The sequence below is a fragment of the Lepidochelys kempii genome, chromosome 11, assembly GCF_965140285.1.
Source record: "Lepidochelys kempii isolate rLepKem1 chromosome 11, rLepKem1.hap1, whole genome shotgun sequence".
Taxonomy (NCBI): Eukaryota; Metazoa; Chordata; order Testudines; family Cheloniidae; genus Lepidochelys; species Lepidochelys kempii.
Genome location: NC_136390.1, coordinates 9,294,263 through 9,313,092, shown reverse-complemented (window position 1 = coordinate 9,313,092; position 18,830 = coordinate 9,294,263). Strand labels below are relative to the sequence as shown.

General features: G+C 47.6%; 1 protein-coding gene across 3 annotated transcripts in view; it reads left to right on the top strand.

The window, feature by feature from the left end:
• The first annotated feature begins 220 nt into the window (after positions 1 to 220).
• Positions 221 to 18,830, top strand: part of TFCP2L1 (transcription factor CP2 like 1) — a 43,728-nt gene continuing 25,118 nt past the window's right edge. The window contains exons 1-2 of one of the 3 annotated variants that reach the window (XM_073305066.2): positions 221 to 369; positions 7,209 to 7,360. In XM_073305066.2, the coding sequence (XP_073161167.1) occupies positions 308 to 369; positions 7,209 to 7,360 (214 nt within the window). In that variant the 5' untranslated portion in view covers positions 221 to 307. Of the gene's footprint in view, positions 370 to 3,844; positions 3,945 to 6,154; positions 6,279 to 7,208; positions 7,361 to 18,830 lie in introns of those variants that run through there. The other 2 variants (XM_073305067.2, XM_073305065.2) reach the window with 2 other exon arrangements.

Here is an 18,830-nt window from a genome sequence, read left to right as displayed (position 1 = left end):
TTCTCTGGGGCACCTATGGGATTAGGTGTCCTGCCCCCTCTTTGGGGCACCTGTGGGGCTGGGCGCCCTGCCCTCTCCCCAGGGAAACGGCCGCGGCACATCCACCTGCGCGCCCAGCCCAGGGTGGAGCCGCCCGGGCCGGGCAGCGGAGAGGAGGAGCCGGGGGAGGGCTCGCTTTGAGCTCGGCGCCAGGGCCCGGCCAACCAGCCGGCGGCGGGGCCGCGCCATAAAAGCGCAGGTGGCGGCGCGGGCGGCCGCGGTCCGGAGCGGTGCGCGCTGTGCCAGGCTGGGCGCCTGGCTCCCCACGATGCTGTTCTGGCACACGCAGCCCGAGCACTACAACCAGCACTCCACCGGCAGCTACCTGCGGTGAGTCCGGCGCCGCCGGCTGCACCCCTCCCCCGGGGCGCAGTGACCGCCCCTGCCCGCGCCCGCGGCGGGGGGCTCCCGGGCAGCGCAGCCCTTGGCGCGGCGGAGGAGCCGGGGAGCGCAGCGGGGCAGGGTGGGCGCTGCTGCGCTCCAGGCGCATTGGAAAGCCCGGTGCCCTTTGCCCGGGCGCAGCGCAGGCTGGCCCCACTGCACGTTCCGGCGGGGGGCGCTAAGGCGTAGCGGGGCTATGAGGTGGGGCGCCCCCCTGCCCGCGGTGTCTCCACTGCGTTGTGCCGGGGGGAGGCTCCGCGCGAGTTCCCCGCTGGGCGGGCGTGGCGCTGCCCCGCTGTCCTCCGCGGACGCTGCCCTGCCGCGCGGCGGGTGCCAGCGGCTCTGGGCTAAGCCAGCCTCCGCTGCAGCGTGTGTCGGCTAGGGAGAAATCCCCTGGGCGAGGGGCAGGAGCGTTGGTGTGCCAAGCTACCCCGCGTGGATCTCCTCGGGCTGGTGCAGATCCGCCACTCGGGTGACATTGGTGTGAAACCAATATTATCCGAATAAAGGAGCGGCGAATCTGCTGGCTTGTTTCTTTTAATTTGAGCTGTCTTGTGCTGTTTCCAGGGGGAATCCGCTTCCTAGAAAGTTTTCTTCTTTTTGGGTTCCCTTGGAAACGTTCCCACCTTTGCTGTCTAGAACTATGAAGGGGTTTAAGGAATTTGTGTGGCCTTGGCTTTGAGTCACAGAAAGCTAAACTGGGGGTGAGGGCTGGGCTCTCCCCATTTCTTGCCAGAGCTGGCAGTCAGATCGGGTTGAAAGGGTTTTTAATAGACACTGCTGGCTGTTGAACTTTGGATGATCGCCCTTGAGGATTGCCTTCTTCTGTAGAGATTTAACTAGAGCACTTCAAAGGGAGAAGTTACAACTCTCTCTGCAAAGCGCTGTCAAGTGGCTGTAGAAAATGCTGTCTTGGAAATTAGGAAGACCGATTTTCTCAGGATGTCGTGTTTTTTTTTTCCTTTTCTTTTTGGAGGATGGCTAACTGGCCCCAGCTTCTGGCTGTGAGCTTGTCCAAACTAGTTATATCCTGTCTTGTTTTCACACCAGTCACATTGAATTAAATGACTAACCCCACATTTGCTCCCCTTTTACAGACTTCCTAGATGAAAGGTTAGAAGCATTGCTCCCCTCTAATGGACAACTGGGGATTTCATTTTTTGACTTTGCTGAATGTTCATGAAAATTGTTTAAAATATATAGGGGAAGACTTTCAGCTGGTGGGAAATGGCATAACTCAGTGGAAGTGGATAAGAGCTGATTTACACCAGCAGAGCCTGGTTCACAACTTGTCGTTTTCAAAGCATATCTCTGTATAACAGCTATCTCCGGGATCATTCAACTTGCCCATTTAAGCACTCAGAAGCCTGGTAATATCTTCCTTTAGGCTGCTAGACATGCATTCTTAAACACTCTAGCCCCTATATGTATAGGATGCTTTAAGTACAAAATCCCTTGCTTTCTCCAGTGGTACAGTATACGATTTGAGTACTCTCCCCCCCGCCCCCTTACATAATGGCCACTTTTTCATTGCCATGAAGGTCCAGTGTATCTTCAACTGTCTACATGACATGTTCTTGCCCCCCCCCCCAAGGTGTGTGTATTAATAACTTAGAGGGGTTGTTGCCCAGCTCCCTTTGCGTGGAGCTGGTAAATGAGCGAAGCAGGCTGCATCAACCCCGAGGGCTGGTACAGTGTGTCCGCTACCTTGGCTGTTAGGGAACATGGAGAGCATGCCATTCGCTCTAGTACAGTGACGGGTGACGGTATGCAACCCAAAGACTTCTGATGCCTCCTAACACTGTTCAATAACCCCCCCCCCCATTTTGCACTGGAACATATGAAGACACCTGGTTTCGGTGAGGGCTACTTTTCTGCCAGACTTGTTGAGGCTTGTCTAGACTAGGAAAAGGTGCACAGATAACTACATGGATGTATCTACACTACCAGTGTAATCTCTGAGGCAGAAACACTGCGGCTGTGCAAAAGAGGCTGGTGTGTGATGTACTTTGGTAGTCTACCAGGGTAATTCAGCCCAATGCATTGGGGGTGTATTTTGGTTTAAGTATAATACTGCCAAAAATCCCTGTACAAGCAGGACCTGAGGCCATGTCTACACTAGGAAGCTGAGCACTTCACTGGTCTAGGAATAATTTACCAGCAAAGCTTTCCTAGAGTGGATGCAGCTGTCCCCGTCAAAAAAGACTAAAGTAAAATCATGCCCTGTGCATGAAGCAAGCTATACTGGTAGAAATGTAGGAGCTGTCCGCACTGGGGACTTCTGCGGGTGCCCTGTATCAGCCAGGGATCACACCTCTTCACATCACTAACCGACGGCTATATGGGCAGAAGTCTGTAGTGTAGACCTGGTCTTCAAGTTGGGGCTTTTTGGTGGGGAGGGGAGAAAATCTTGATTCTTCCTCATGGGAACGGTGTTAATTTGTTTCACTCTCCTTATTCTCCCAATGGCGGAATCACTCAACAAACTCCCTCCCCGTACCTCCAAAAAACCATATGGTAAGTGCATTTGACCTCCGGTAGAGACTAGTCCTGGAGAACTTTAGCTTAAAAGTGAAACTTTAAAAATAAGTTCTGTGTGAAATAAGATGGGAACTGTTACGGAGCGTCAGTTATAGAAAAAACTGCTTTCCAGAATGGTAGACAGGACAGCACTTCACAATCTTTGTTCAGTTCTATTTGCCATGCCTAAATTTATGTACCTGCCATGTATATGATCTCAGTCCTTGACTGGCTGCTAAAACCTTGTCTCTTTGCCAGACTTTTGATACACTATGTGCCAAATACCATAAAGTAAAATGTTCTTTGTGGGTTTGATCTAAAGCATGTTATAGTTAGTGGGCTTTGGATTAACCCCTGTGAGATCATCGAATCATAGAATATCAGGGTTGGAAGAGACCTCCGAAGGTCATTTAGTCCAACCCCCTAATCAAAGAAGGACCAATCCCCAACTAAATCAGAATAAAAAGTTCTGTTTACTTATCTACAATAGCACTTTTTTGTGGAGTTTCCCAATTGTTTTTTATGATTAGACTTTCCACTAACCTTTCAAATGAAATTAAGAGTCCTTGAATGCTTGTGGTCATTAACTATCCTATAGCATGCTTTGCAAGTTTAGAGGAATTAGACTGGAATATGATATATGGCATTTAGGCACTTGACTTCTGCCTTCCGCCTTCCTACGTTTCTCCATGTCATTTCAGCCAGATGAGGAATGTATCATTTGCCCAAAGTTGTTAATTATGGGCCCACTGGGTGTTTGTTTGCATTTGCAGGATCGGGCTCTTAGGGTACGTCTTCACTACCCGCCGGCTTGGCGGGTAGTGATTGATGTATCGGGGATCCATTTATCATGTCTCATCTAGATGCGATAAATCGATCCCCGAATCGACGCCGGTACTCCACCTCGGCAGGAGGAGTAAGCGGAGTTGACAGGGGAGCCGCCGCGGTTGACTCGCCGCCGTGAGGACGGCCAGGTCACTCGAACTAAGATACTTGGACTTCAGGTATGTGAATAGCATAGCGGAAGTTGCGTATCTTAGTTCGAACCCCGCCCTAGTGTAGCCCAGGCCTCAGACTGTGCAGCCTTTGAACAGGGACTGTGTGTTATATTTTCTGTAAAGCATCTTGCATCCTCGTGGCATTGTGTAGATAGTGCAGGGGTAAGAGCTCCTGTGCAGCAGAGGTGGTTGCATTTCAGTGGAGAATGATTCCGATATGAGTGTGGAAAGTATCGTGGAGTCCCTGTAGAAGAAATACTGTTCTCAAAATCTATCTGTAGGCATTTGGATCTTCTTCACTGTAATAGGCCTTCAACATCATATTGGGGAAAGCTGGTGTTTCAGTTAGGCAAGAATTGTGATCGCCTCTAAAACCAGGTTTCAGAGTAGCAGCCGTGTTAGTCTGTATTCGCAAAAAGAAAAGGAATCTGTCCACAGTATGCATCCGATGAAGTGAGCTGTAGCTCACGAAAGCTTATGCTTAAATAAATTGGTTAGTCTCTAAGGTGCCACAAGTACTCCTCTAAAACCAGCGCAATGAATGGGGCTGGACACTTTCGTGGTGGCTATTGAAGGAAAAAACTCGTGCCTCTCCTTACACTTCGCTTGATCTGCTCCATGGCTTTATTTCTCCATAAATAGGAGTGACTGTTTTTGAACCAGGAACTTTTGAGTCTTTACTGCAGACTGCTTAGTACCATTTGATTTAATGGCCTGGAGAGAGCTCCCCAAGGTTGTAGGTGCTGAGAGTTAAAAGCTAACAACAAGTGGATCATTAACCCGCATGGGCAGAACAAACTCCCTTAATGCTCTTAACTGCACAAGCATGCCATGTGCCTAGACAGTTGTTTTTGATGCTTGTTTGTGCACATAAGCATTAATGCAATGGATGGAGCTGCTGCCTGAATAACCTGAAAGTCAAGAGGTTTCATGTGCCTGGTGGAGACAAGAGGTGGCTGTAAAGATTTCTGTTCTGAGCCAGGAGGTGGTCGAGTTATACTTTAGTAGTCTTACAAACAGTACAGAATGAACAGAAGTAGGGCTCAGTGTTAGAGAAGCTGGGAAGACTAATATGGTTCTTTATAGTGAGGCATCGTGAGATAAGGCTGCTAACACTGGCATCTATTTTCATAGGGTTTGTCTACTCTACAGCTGGGAGAGAACCCTCAGCCTGGGTGGGATGCTTGAGTTAGTAGGCTAAAAGTAGCAGCATGGGTTCGCGGTTGAGTCCAAAGCTGCCTGACCCCCTGTGTCTGAGCTTGGATGGTTAGCCTGCACCTGACAGTGTCCACACCACTATTTTTAGGGCGCTAACTCAAGGAAAGCTCGGGCGAGTCTGTTTACGGGTGCTGGGACGCATGACCACAGCTGCAGTGTAGGGATGCCCTTGCCTGGTCATGCTTTGACACTCTGAATGTGTATGAGCTTCGTTTTGTTCTGACGGTGTCAAGATTGATTTCATTTAAGTCAGTAGAGTTATGCCAGCGTGAAACTTGCAAAGGAGGTCAGATTTGGGTCCATGGGAGTTGTGTAGATGCATCTGAGGGCAGAACCTGATGCTATATTGTGGACAGATTAAATTCTAAAGACTTTTAAATTGGAATGAGGGAGGGACCTAGGCCAAATGGCTGGATCTGGTCTATTTTGGAGAAGCTGTGATATCTGGATTCAACCTGGTGACTGGCTACTCTAATGGGCTAGAACAAAACCCTGCACCAAGCCACAAAGTTTTGAGCTGAACTCCAAGGCTAAGCACTATCTTCCGGTACAAACGGTACATACGGAAGCAAGTTATTCAATATGTGCCAAATCCTGAAGCTGTTTAACATGGTAGGATGAGGCATCCACATCCCAACAGGCCATATAAACTGGTTGCACAGCAGAGTGACTCTGGATTGTTGTGGAAGAAAGCTCATTCCCAATACCCATCGTTGTTAACCTGATGACTGTATTGCTTAACTCTGGCCAGGCCTCCCCCATTCTCCCCACCCTTTTTCCTGAGGTGCCCTGACCAGCCCTGACTTATTAGTCAGTCACACCAATTGTTGGGCGGGGGGGCTGAATTTTTAGGGAGTGATGAGCTCAGGGTGAGCTGATTGGCTTTGGGAGGATGGGATCAGTTTACGGGGAGTGTGTCTACATTGTGGGAGGGAGAGGCATGGTTTTGTGGGGGAATGGAAAGGGTTAGGTAGAGGAAGGGTATAGCTTGGTGGGGAGAAGGCTGTTTTCTGTGAGGAGAAGCAAATGGATGGGATTAGTAGGCGCAAGGAAGGATGCCTTACTTTTGAGGAAAAGGGCTGTTGCTTTGTTATGCAGAATTAACCAAGCAATCCTTGACAGGTAGGGTTCATTTTACTTTTCTCTGAATTTTTTTTCCCAGGCTTTTTTCTTTCGGATGAAAACCCCAAAACTTTCTTCAAAAAGCTTTTCGCTTTCGTTGAAATGTTAGTTTTCATCATTTCCTCGCCCCTTCCTCCCCCCCGTTACAAAATCCACTTCTCAACCAGCTTTAATTTTTAGGTTTCAGAGTAACAGCCGTGTTAGTCTGTATTCGCAAAAAGAAAAGGAGTACTTGTGGCACCTTAGAGACTAACCAATTTATTTGAGCATGAGCTTTCATGAGCTACAGCTCACGCTCAAATAAATTGGTTAGTCTCTAAGGTGCCACAAGTACTCCTTTTCTTTAATTTTTACTAACTCAAGTAATTCGTGAGGACCTTCCATTGTACTGATGCTATGTGCTAAAGTGTGCCTGGTACTAACTTACTGAACGGGGAGACTCCATGCACTGTTATTCTGCGCAAGCCAAACTCTTATTTCCTCTTAAGGTACGATCTACACAAGAGCTGGAAGGTGTAAATTCCAGCTTGAGGAGACACATCTGTGCCAGCTCTGATTTAGCTAGTGCTCTAAAAATAAAAGTGTAGCCACAGTGCGGGGGGTGGGGGACGCTAGCTACCATGGTCATAGGTATGTAGTAGGGACTGCTATCCCCTTCTACCACGGCTACACTTTTGTTTCTGGCACACAAGCTCAATCAGAGCTAGCACTGTTATGTCTACCCTGAGTTGGAACTCTCACCTTCCAGCTCTAGTGTAGACATCTACCTGTAGTGTGTATAACTCACTATGTGTGAGAAGTGATCTCCATTTCTTCTGTTCTGTTGGATCATCACCTACATGTCCAGAGTGAGGGAATTTCACATTTGGATTCTCATCTTTTGTTCCTCTAAGTTGCTGTAAGTAAACGTGTGTTAATTCTATGTTTCAGTGACGTCCTTGCACTGCCAATCTTCAAACAGGAGGAGCCCCAGCTGTCTCCTGAAAATGACACCAAACTGCCTCCGTTTCAGTATGTTCTCTGCACAGCCACATCCCCTGCTGTAAAGCTGCATGAAGAAACCCTTACCTATCTCAACCAAGGTAAGAAACTAAAGGAAGGAATGTCCCTTGGAAATGGCTTATGATAAAACAATTGAATTTTGCTCCTTTGTTTTGCCTGGGGGGAAAGCTTTGAATTTTGGACCTATATGGGTCAGGTTTTCAGCTGGTGCCAATTGGTGAAGCACCACTGAATTCATAACTGACGCACAGCAGTTAGGGATTGGTCCACACGTTTTCATGTAGCAGGTGCTGGATTCTGTTGCTCATTTGAAATTTTGCTTTTTGACATGCATTAGTATCCCAGCAATGGGGTGGGGGGAGCCCAGTGCTGATGGGTGAAGTTGGCAGACTGGTAAGCATTAGGAGTACCACTGACACAACTCAGTTATGAGTGCCCTAGCTGTGTTTCAGTGAATTGCCAGTGGATGGGCCAGGAAGGTGTATGATGCTCTTATGTTGTTCCATGAAGAGTGTGACCTCACTCATGCTGGCCCTATCTCATCACAGTGGTGGAATGTCATTGCTCCATGCTTCTGTAGATGGCAAAGCTAAGCATCTAACTTGGCAGCTTACTGAGCTGCAGTTTAGCAAGGTTCCATATTGCCTATATTGTAGGCTAACTTCGGCCCCCAGATGGACACATGCATGCACCTCCAGAGCAGGAGCAAACCAGAGCAGGAGAGGTTATGCTGCTTGATATCTGAAATGATCAAAGGGAGGGTAAAAGAGCTGATGAATCTTTCTGTGAAATGATCTTCCCGTCATGGAGGGTATGGGATCCTTTGCCATTAAAAGCAACCAGTAGCAAAATAATGTCTCTGCCTGCAAAATACCCAAGCCCATTTCAAACTGCTCTCTCCTCTGACTCTGCCTTAGCTCCAGAGAAGGGTGGAGATGCTAATTTGCAGTTCTTCCATGGCTCTGCATACAGAGGCTGGAGAGAGTTCATGGCTAACCATCAGGTTTCCGTGAATGGGGAAGTCTAAAGTTCCCTTTGTAAAGTTGAGACTGATCATATTTGAACATCTCCTGATAAATCCCATTGTGACTTTGGGCTTTGTTCCCTGTTGTCTGTCAACAGCTTTGAAAATGGGGTATCTCCTGCTCCATCTTTGTAAGAGACAAAGGGCTTGGCTACATGAGGACTCTAATTGATTTGCCTTTGTCTTCCTGAAAGGCATGGAGTCAATGCATGTATGTTAAAGTGCATCAGAACAACCACGTGGATGCTTTTACTCAGGAGTAAAGTGATCTTAATTTGCTGTAATTTAATCATTGGATTTTTTTTCTTTTAACAAAGCCGGAAATATGAGTGTGTGGAGAAGGATTAAGTTACAGAGAGCATCCACTTGGGGTGTTTAACACACCAACACATGGGCATTGACTTCATACTATTTATTGATTTGCCTTCCCTCTCCTGAGTGTCCCCATGTAGACCTGGCCAAGGAGCCAACTTCCGCCCTCGTTGTAATAGAGAAGTCAAGAGGCTTGCGCGGTGTGATGGGCACACAGACTGGGGTTTTCAAAAGTGCTCTGCTTTGGCCTAATTCTGCTTCCATGGAAATGGATGGGACTCTTAGCAATGACTTCATGGGAGCAGAGTTAGGTCAGTGTTGAGCATTTCTGACAATCCCACCTAGAATGGATTTGCCTAAAGCAGTAGGGGAAGGTCCAGTTTTGGTCTTTTCTCTAGTGGGGTCACAAACAAGCTGGCTGCAGCCATGGCTAGCTGGACTGAACTACAGTGCAGAAGAGCATGACTAGAGTAGAATGTGAAAATGGGCTTTGTTGTTGTTGAGAACTGTATGAGACAAACTGTGCTGTAAGTGTGGAATCCTGCTCTGCCTTCAGCGTGTGTTCTAGGGAGGAAGAGGTATAAGGAATTCCTGCCTCTCGATAGGAGGGTCCCAGAGCTCCTGAGCCCAAATGTCTACACTGAAGTTAAACGGCCTCTTAGCCCAAGCCCCACAAGCCCAAGTCAGCTGGCACAGGCCAGCCACGTGTGTCTAATTGCAGGGTAGACATACCCAAAGTGACTAGAACATTCCCTTGAAATTGAGGTCTGTGCAGAGGGCCAGCTCAAGATCTATGCACTGCTTAAGTCAGGAGTGGGCAAGCTATGGCCTGTGGGCCAGATCTGGCCTGTCAGGGCTTTGGATCCGGCCTGCGGGATTGCCACCCCCGTCGTGCCACGGGCCCGCTGCTGCTTCCAGAAGCAGCTGGCACCATGTCCCTGTGGCCTCTGGGGGAGGGAGGGCAGAGCGCTCTGTGTGCTGCCCTCACCTGCAGGCACTGCTCCCTGCAGCTTCCATTGGCCGGGAACAGGGAACCGTGGCCAATGGGAGCTTCAGGGGAGGAACCTGTAGGTGAGGGCAGTGCGCGGAGCCCTCTGCCCCCCTCCTCCCCTAGGGGCCACAGGGACATGGTACTGGCCACTTCCAGGAGCAGCGCGGGGCCACGGAAGGCAGGGAGCCTGCCTTAGCCCCGCTGCATGCCGCTGCCACCCTGGAGATGCTCCAGGTAAGTGGTGGTGTCGGGCTGGAGCCTGCACCCTGAGCCCCCTCCTGCACCCCAACCCCCTACCCTGAGCCCCCTCCTGCACCCTTGCTCCACCCCATTCCCTTGCCCTGAGCCCCTTCCTGCTCACTTGCCCTGAGCCCCCTCCTACACCCCAGCGCCCCAACCCCTTGCCCTGAGCCCCTTCCTGCACGCTGCACCCCCTCCGACACCCCGCACTCCCTCCTGCACCCCACCCCTCTGCCCCAGCCCTACATTCATGTCCCTGCATGCAATTTCACCACCCAGATGTGGCCCTTGGGCCAAAAAGTTTGCCCATCCCTGGCTTAAGTGGTTTGCTCTGTGTATGCAGATGAATTTCACCCATGCTCACGGCATGTACCTGCTGAAGCTAAATTGTATATATTTGGTATTTCTTGGTATATATTTGCAGTCAGCTCTACTCTGCGCTCCACACAGTGCCCTCCCAATAGGAAGGATAGGATTTAGTCCTTCCCTGGCTCTCAACCGCATCCCTCAGACAAAAATCCTTTGTCCTTGCTGGTTAGGGAAAAGGTGCCAGAGCCCTGCTAGCATGTCTCTTGGTTTGATATAGACATGGCCTTTTCCGAGCAAAAGCCAAGCTTGTATTGGTCTAGGGATTGTTTTAAAATATTATTTCTGGGGTAATCTCTTGTGGGGTGGGGAGAAGCAATTTTAAATTCCACCTTCCAATCAGATTTGCAACGGTTTTGCACTAAATTAAAAATAAATCATAACTTGCCTTGTAGTCCCACGACAGTGTCCTTTTGAACTGGCAGATGATGAGGTCTGATTTAAATGGGCACTTGTGTTTGTAAACTCCTAGAGAGGAGTATTTATAAATGTCTCCTTCCCATTCCTTGTGTGTCAAAAGTCTTGTGAAAGCATTGACCTCTCTGGAGTAGAAAAGTAGGACATGCACCTGTTAATTTTAAAAACAAAAATTAGTCTTTTAATCTAAATAGCATTTTGTTTTGAGGAGAAATGTCTTTCTTCATTGGAACTATTCTTGAGTCTTGAGCGCCATAAAACTTCCACTTTGTGTTAAAAAGGCCTGATCTCTTCTCTGAGGAGCTCACAAACCAATGCCAGATATGACCCAATGAAACAGATGGGTAGGGAGTGTGTGGAGGGAGGGCGTTTGTGGACCAGCTCTGGAAGGATGTTCCATGTGTAGGGGTAAGCTTGGAAGAAAGCTCAGGAGTCTGACATGGGGCCTTGAGGTTGGCATTATTGACTGAGTGAAGGAATAAGGAGGATCAATAACAGAGGATGGGCAGAACTAAATAGTGTCTTTGAAGGAGATGGCAAGAGTTTTGAACTTAGTTTAGTGGAGAAGGAGCCAGTGGAGGGAATTGGACGGGGCTGATATGGCCTGAAGAATCGGCTAGGAAGATCTTAGCAGTGACTGTATGGACTGGAGGGGGCTCAGATGGGGGTTGGGGAGGCCACACAGGGGAAGGGTATATACCCTAGGGACAGATGACTGGGGTTGGGAAGAGTTTTTAGCTGTGCAGACAGAGGAAAAGGAGAAATATTTTGGAGGAGGAGGTGTGGACTGGTTTCTCCTGGATGGGAGCAGTGGGGTGGGGGGAATTGAAGAGGACTCCCAGGTTGAGAGCATAGTGTCCCACGTGGGGAGGGTTTATGAAGGACATCAAGGCATTTAGTCTTAACTATTGTATTAAGCTGACAAGAGGCCAAGCTCATTGGCGAAAGGTTGAAACCCTAGATTCTTGTTGGCTGCAGTGAGAGACCCAGCCTGCAGGTCAAACAACTGAATAGTCAAATCCACGCAGTCTGCGCTCCAGTGACTGACTCCTTACTCTTGTCTTTTGCAGTCTCCTCCCCTGGGCTCCCTCATTCAGTGTGAAACTGGAGCCAGAACCCTGCTAAAATGGATCCATTTGGGGCCAACTGTTTTCAAACACCATTGGAACTAGCTTGTTTTTTTGGTTTGCTTTTTTTTTAAGTGCTGTTTCGGTGCCTATTGTGGATTGTCTTAAAAAAAAACCTTATCGAGCAGCAACCCTTCTACAAACTACCCCATTAGCAAGGTGTCTTGATACAGTTTGTATTCCGTGGTTTGTAGCAGTGGGGTGTGTGGATGCAAGTCATGTAACAGCCGAGATTCTATTGCAGTGGTGTATAGAAGCCCCAACCAAGCTAAAGGTGCAAGGTTCTGTACAAACTTAATATGGCAGTCTATGGCCCAAATACTTTTCAACATGGTTACCATCCTGAATGTGGAAAAAGGGCAAATGAAGGTTAGTTTAAGCAATTGTCCCAGCCGGAAATAGTGCAAGCAAAGCAGGCATGGGAAGTATAGGAAAGTGAGACGTGATTTGAAGAAGACACCCCGAAATCCTAGTTGTCTGGGGAGGAGATAGAGCTACCTAGAGGAGAAAGTAGAAAGAAAACCTTTGCCTTGGTTCTATTTTAAGTCTCCAAATCTGGCCACAGGACTTTTTTGTAGTTGGAGAATTGGATTTTATGCTTGGAGATTTATGGAAATGAAGAAATCCGTTTTTGTATTGACATTAACTCTCACGGAACTGAATTTTTATAGGGTCATGACTATGCTTGAATGTTTGTATGTTTCCTGGAACAGTCTTTTGTTTGCCTAAATGAAGAGAACAGAAAGCTGGGAGACCAGCTCTGACTGGGTGAGGTTCTCAGTTAATTATAGCTGCATTTGCAAGAATATTATTTTCATTTTGCGTGACTCAGAGGGATTGGCTGTTTTTTCTAATAATCATCACAATTATTGACAGGATCTTGAGCCTTCCAAAGAATTAAGTTCCCTTCTGGCCTACCCTTTGCTAACATGCACCCTGCAGGAATCTCTCTTCCTTGACACATTTTTGGTCTGTCCCTGGCTTCCCATCATTGGTCTGTCCCTGGTTTCTTTCTAAGAATGGTTTGTAAAGTTGGTGGTTCTTTCTCTTCACTTTCATGACCAGTTGTTGAGACTTTTTGTCCTTCTGTTGGCACTTCTCAGGCTGTCTTTACACTAAAGCTTACAGTGGCGCTGTATGGATGCAGCTGCGCCGCTGTAAGATCTCTCTCCCTTCAGCGCAGAGTGGCTACACGAGAGCTCTCCCATTGGTACAATTAATCCACCCCAACAAGCAGCGGGAGCTATGCCGGTGGGAGAAGCTCTCCCGCTGACATAGCGCTATGCAAGCTGCCACTTATACCGGTCTAATTTGTTGCTCGGTGTGTGTGTGATCACACCCCAGAGTGACATACGTTTCGCTGACATAAGTGACAGTGTAGACATAGCCTCAAGCTCAGGGAATGGAGCTGGCCCTCTTACCTCAATTACAGGCAAGTCTGGGTAGGTTCTTGGTGTCATACCCCAGCTCCTTCCTTTTGCTAGCAGGATTTTTCTTGCTTCTCACGTACATTTTGGCAGTGAGGCACAGGAGACACAGTGCTATCTCCAAACCACACCAACCCTAAGGTCACCATCAATCTTGCTTCAGGCAACAAGGGGCTTGGAATAAGCAGAGCATCCGAGCACAACTGTCCATAGGAAGCAGGAATCTCCTGGCTGCCCTTTAACCTGGGAGACGGTTTTCTGTCCTTCCTGCTGTCCTCTCTTTACTCCCATCTGGGTTAAATGGAAGTCTGTGAATTCGCAGTCCTCGCTCAGGCAAAACTTCTGCTGAGGCCACTGGACCTGGTTCTACTCTCACAAAGCAGCAGTGACTGAAGTCTGCAGACTTATGCTGGTGAGACCAGATTCAGGACTGTGTGTAGACTTCAGGACTGGACTCGGTTTCATTGGTGACAACCAGCAAGACTTCTGGAGCGTTTTCGTGAACTGTCTTTTTTTTTGCGCTGGGTACTTTTCTGGATGTTTTTAACTTTGGTACTGAAGTTTCTCCTACATTTCTACCACGTTTGATTCCTGAATTAAAGCACCTGTCAATCCAAGGAGCTAGAGTTGTTTCCCAATTAGCTGTTTCTACCATGAAGTGTCTTCGGAAGCTGCACTTTAGGTCATGAATAAGCAGTTTGGAGGCCATTGTGGAGCCTTGTTTGACCGAGCTATCTATACTGGTGGTTGGCTTTGTAGATCAATGAAGGAGATGCTAATACCTGATCTGAATGCTATAAAGATGTTTGGAGTTGCCCCTTTTTAGGGGACCCCTCTACTTCACTTTCTTCCCTGCATTTGTTTAGGTTGGGTGTTCTAGGAAACCCAGGGGGGTGCCCCTTGTGCTTATGTACCAACTGGTAGTGTAGATTAGTGTCATGTGGGTTGTACGTGCTATATGTGAGATGAGCTAAGCGGCTGTCTCCTTCCTAATAGGCAGCTGTCCACAGCGCGGTCTCTCCCCCCCCACAGCACGTCAGACACTGACGGGCACTCTCAATTGGTTATTTTTAGCAGAGAGAGCAAGGAGTGAATGACCAGGCCTGGGGACTGAAATACATCCTCATCCCTAGGTGAGAAGCCTCCAGGTCAGGGTTAAGGAGTTCTGGTGGGGCAATGCAGGGAAAGATGCATTGCTGCTGACACTAACATACTGCACCTATTCTGGGCTCAAACAGAAAACGCTAGTCCCTCTGGAAATAAGAGACTGGCCATCTCCTGTAAAGTTGTAATGATATGCTCTGTCTTTTGTGTCTAAGAGGCTGTTCATCCATTCTAGTTCATTATTCCTAGTAATCACAGAGTAATGGTTTGTATGAGAGCTATTCAGATCGTGAAAAACTTTCCATGAAAGCTAAACCTGGCACAGCTCTGTCCTGCTGTATCTTCAAAGTGTGCTACTAGGTGGACTGGCTTTCCCAGCCCAGGTGCTAGTGAGCAGACAAACAGGGACTTGACTTTCCACTAGAGCTCGTTGTTGTTTTGTTTGTATTGCAGTAGTGCATAGAGGTCCCAACCGAGCTAAATGTACAAGGTCCTGTACCAACTTTATACGAAATAGTTAATCGAAATAGAAGAGACAGACAAATGTGGGAGACAGCTGCCTTATCCCCATCTGACAGATTGGGACCTAAGGCAGAGAAGGATTAAGTGACTTGCCCAACATCACACAAGGAACCCATGGCAGAGCTGAGGGTTGGACCCCAGCTCTTCTGAGTCCCGCTGCAGCACCCCAGCCTCAGACCATCCTCCTTCTTGGTTACCTGGGGAACGTGAGAAAATACTAGGCTTGCAAATGGCACAAAAGAAACCAATGTTACCATGAGAATCGCACTGTCAAAACCTGCAGCCAGGAACCTTGTGCAACAGATGGTATCGGCCGTATACCAGGACTGACCGTATTAGCTGGAAGCCAGGGCCTTTACCCCACCGGCAGAGAGTCTGTGATTGCACGCTTGGATCTGGACAGGCAGAGGTACTGAACACGTAATCGAGATCTACTCATTACACGTGAAACGTGCTAGATCCTTATTGATTCAAGAGGCAAAGGAGAACTCTATTATAGGCACCAGCCAAGGCCAAGTTAACAGCCACCATACTATAATCAACCCAGAGTAAGTGATGTCCGCTATCACCCCAGGAAAAGAGCCAGCAATACACAGGGCTGAATTTAAGTACAGTTCCTAAATTAGTCACCTGCAAAGTGCTTCTGAACCTGTTGGCCCGTACATTCTCTTAGTTCAGAGTTGGAAGTGTTGCCGCAGAGGAATTATTAACTAAACTTGAACAAAGGGTCTGAGATGGTGTAATTTTAATACCTGTAAGCCTCTGAGCATGCCCAGCATGAACTAGATTGTTTGCAGAAGTTTGAGCAGACTCAGGCTGAGCGGAGTGTTGGTGCAGAGGGCTGAGCCTTCCCTCCAGCAAACCTGGCTCTTGAGTGTGTGTTAAGAGGTAGGGGAGGGAAGAGATGTGCAGGGAAAAGAGGGAGGGAGGGAGGGGGGACAAAGGGTTGAAAAGAGAAGAGAAGAAGCCACAGGAGGAGACAAATACAGGAAGAGAACTGTTGGAAGGGCAGCTATATAAACTGGTATTAGACTGAACACCTGAACTGCACTCCATTATATTCCTCCAACCCCTCTGTAATGAAAAGCAGGACAGAAACTGTCTGTGAGCATAATCCTCTGGCCCAGGGAAGGGCTGTGGAAGACCCTTGGACAGAGTGGGATATAGTGGAGCCGTGTGGGGGTTGCATTCCCTGGCACCCACATGTCTTCCTCCCTCCCTCTCTCTCTCTCTTCTCCCCGCTTCCCCCCGCCCCCCCCCCCCGAGGTTCCATCGTCTTAGCACAGGAGGGAGGTTTGAGGATGGCCTGTCCTGTAGCTAGTGGATCCCCAACATCCACTGGCTAAACATCTCATACTGCATCTTTGAGCTTACTCAGCCCTGAGGCTACTGTAAGTAACCACAGAGCAGCTTCCAGTGCCACTTGTGGTCTAGGATGGGAGAACTGTCACCCACCTGGCACTACTAATGCCTGTGTGTACGTTGTGTGTGCAGGGAGCAGGGTTTCACTTTTGCTTGTCTCTAGCTGCAGTACATGTGTGGCATAAAGTATGCATGGTCAGGTGGCCCCATGCCCTGAAAATATCAGCCTGAGGTTTTATTGAGTAACCCACTGAAAGTCTTTATGAATTCTCATCCATCTGAATAGTCTCATTAAAGTGTTCTTTCTGTCTGCCTTGTGCGTGCTTAAGTTTTGCAGAAGAACGACTTTTCCCTTCCTTTTCCCTCCAAGCTGTATTCAGCTGGGCTCATTCTTTCACGTTTATCAATGCTGCATTTTTCATGTCCTTGTTAAGTTGCTAAATGGAATTGTTGCTGTGGCCCATAGTTTAGCTTAATCCTTAAACAGTTTCCAGTTTGATTCTTTCTAGGCCCCCTGCTTGTCACTAGGATCACATATTAAGGAAGAGTATATTTTTCTGTTTCTAGCTTCCACTGATTCAGTGAACATATTATACATAAAACCGAATCTTATAGTCTACTTAGGTGAGCTACTTACTTTTCTAAACAGGCCTGGAGCCTATTGGTTTGGCATACTGAAGTCATAGCTGGAAATCAGCATAACACGTTAACATGTTGTGTAGAAAACAGAGACCTTGCAGCGTAAATGGCATTAGAAATGTAAAGCCAAACTGGTAACTGCAATAGGATTTGTAGTTGTGTGGGAAAAAGTTCAGTGTTTTTACAAAATGTAACCTTAAATTTTAAAATAACAATTCTTAAAATCAGAAAACTCCTACGATCGCTAATGACTAAATCCCAGCAATGAACTTGCCGAAGCTTAGGAATTAGGTGTTGCGTGTGTACGTTTTTAGCATGTGAACTAGTCTAGTGACCTCTTGTTAAGTGATAGGATTATTTTTGTCTTCCTACCTTTTGGGACAAAAGAACATGGATGTCAGAAGTTTGGTAATGATAGCAACAATTAAATTTTATGCTGCATTAATTGTCAGGGACAATAAAAGTAACAAAAGTAAACTGCCTATAAATCTCTTTAAGACAGGCGGAGTTGCTTCATGAAGTAGAAGTTAGGAACATTGTGTGCCTGGGTGGTTTACTACTTTGTTGTATTCTAGTCTTGTTTGTACAGCAACAGAGCATAAACTCCTGCCTAGTAATGGGATTGTGTAAATGTCTGTTGTTCAGGAACTGCCCTTTTTAAATACACACTTCTGTACAACATCCTCCCTAAAGAGTTGCTGTAATAAAGCTAGGTCAGAGGCTAGGCTAATGCCTCTGAAGATTTCAGTGACTTATGAGGCAAAGTGCCTCTTTGGCCTTTTCTTCACTGCTTATATGTGAGATATATATTTGTTACCACAGGCTAACACACATGTGTGAGCTAGCCTGGGGTAAAATCACAGTGAAGACAAGGCATTTTGGCCCAGATCCACTGAAGGTATGCTTACACTGCAATTAGACACCCATGTCTGTCCTGGGCCTACTGTCTCGGGCTTGGGCCAAGGGACTGTTTAATTGTTGTGTAGACATTCAGGCTCTGGCTGCAGCTCAAGCTCTGGGACCCTCCCTCCTTGCAGGGAACGTCTGCACCGCAGTTAAATAGTGCCTTAGCCTGAGCCCCTTACCCTGAGTCAGCTGGCCCAGGTCAGCTGCAGGTTTTTAATAGCAGTGTAGACATACCCAAAGGGACTTAGGTGGCAAGTCCCAGTTTTAGGGTCCACTGCGATCCTCAACATTCCTGCTGACTCTGCATTTGCCTAAACGTTCAGGGTAAAAGTTCCCTTGGCGCCCAGGTTTCTCCCTCTGAGCTTTCGCACTGCTGCCAAGATTTAGGCACCCAAATACCTGTCTCCTGCCTCTGCTTGAGTGTTAGAAAGGATTATAGAATCCTAGAACCGTAGGACTCTATGGTGGGGGAGGGATAGCTCAGTGGTTTGAGCATTGGCCTGCTAAACCCAGGGTTGTGAGTTCAATTTAGGGATCTGGAGCAAAAATTTGGGATTGGTCCTGCTTTGAGCAGGGGGTTGGACTAGATGACCTCCTGAGGTCCCTTCCAACCCTGATATTCTGTGACAGAAAGGGACCTGGAGAGGTCATTTAGACAAGTCCTCTGCACTCAAGGCAGGACTAAATATTATCTAGATTTTATCTAACTTGCTCTTAAAAATCTCCAATGATGGGAGATTCCACAACCTTCCTAGGCAATTTATTACAGTGCTCAACTACCCTGATAGTTAAGAAGTTTTTCCTAATGTCCAACCTAAACTGCCCTTGCTGCAATTTAAGCCCATTGCCTCTTGTCCTATCCTGAGAGGTTAAGGAGAACAATTTTTCTCCCTCCTCCTTCTAACAATCTTTTAGGCACTTGAAAACTGTTATCATGTCCCTTCTCAGTCTTTGCTTCTCTTGAGTAAACCCATTTTTTTCAATCTTTCCTCATAGGTCATGTTTTCTAGACCTTCAATAATTTTTGTTGGTCTTCTCTGGACTTTCTCCAATTTGTTCACATCTTTCCTGAAATGTGGCACCCAGAATTGGGCACGATACTCCAGTTGAGGC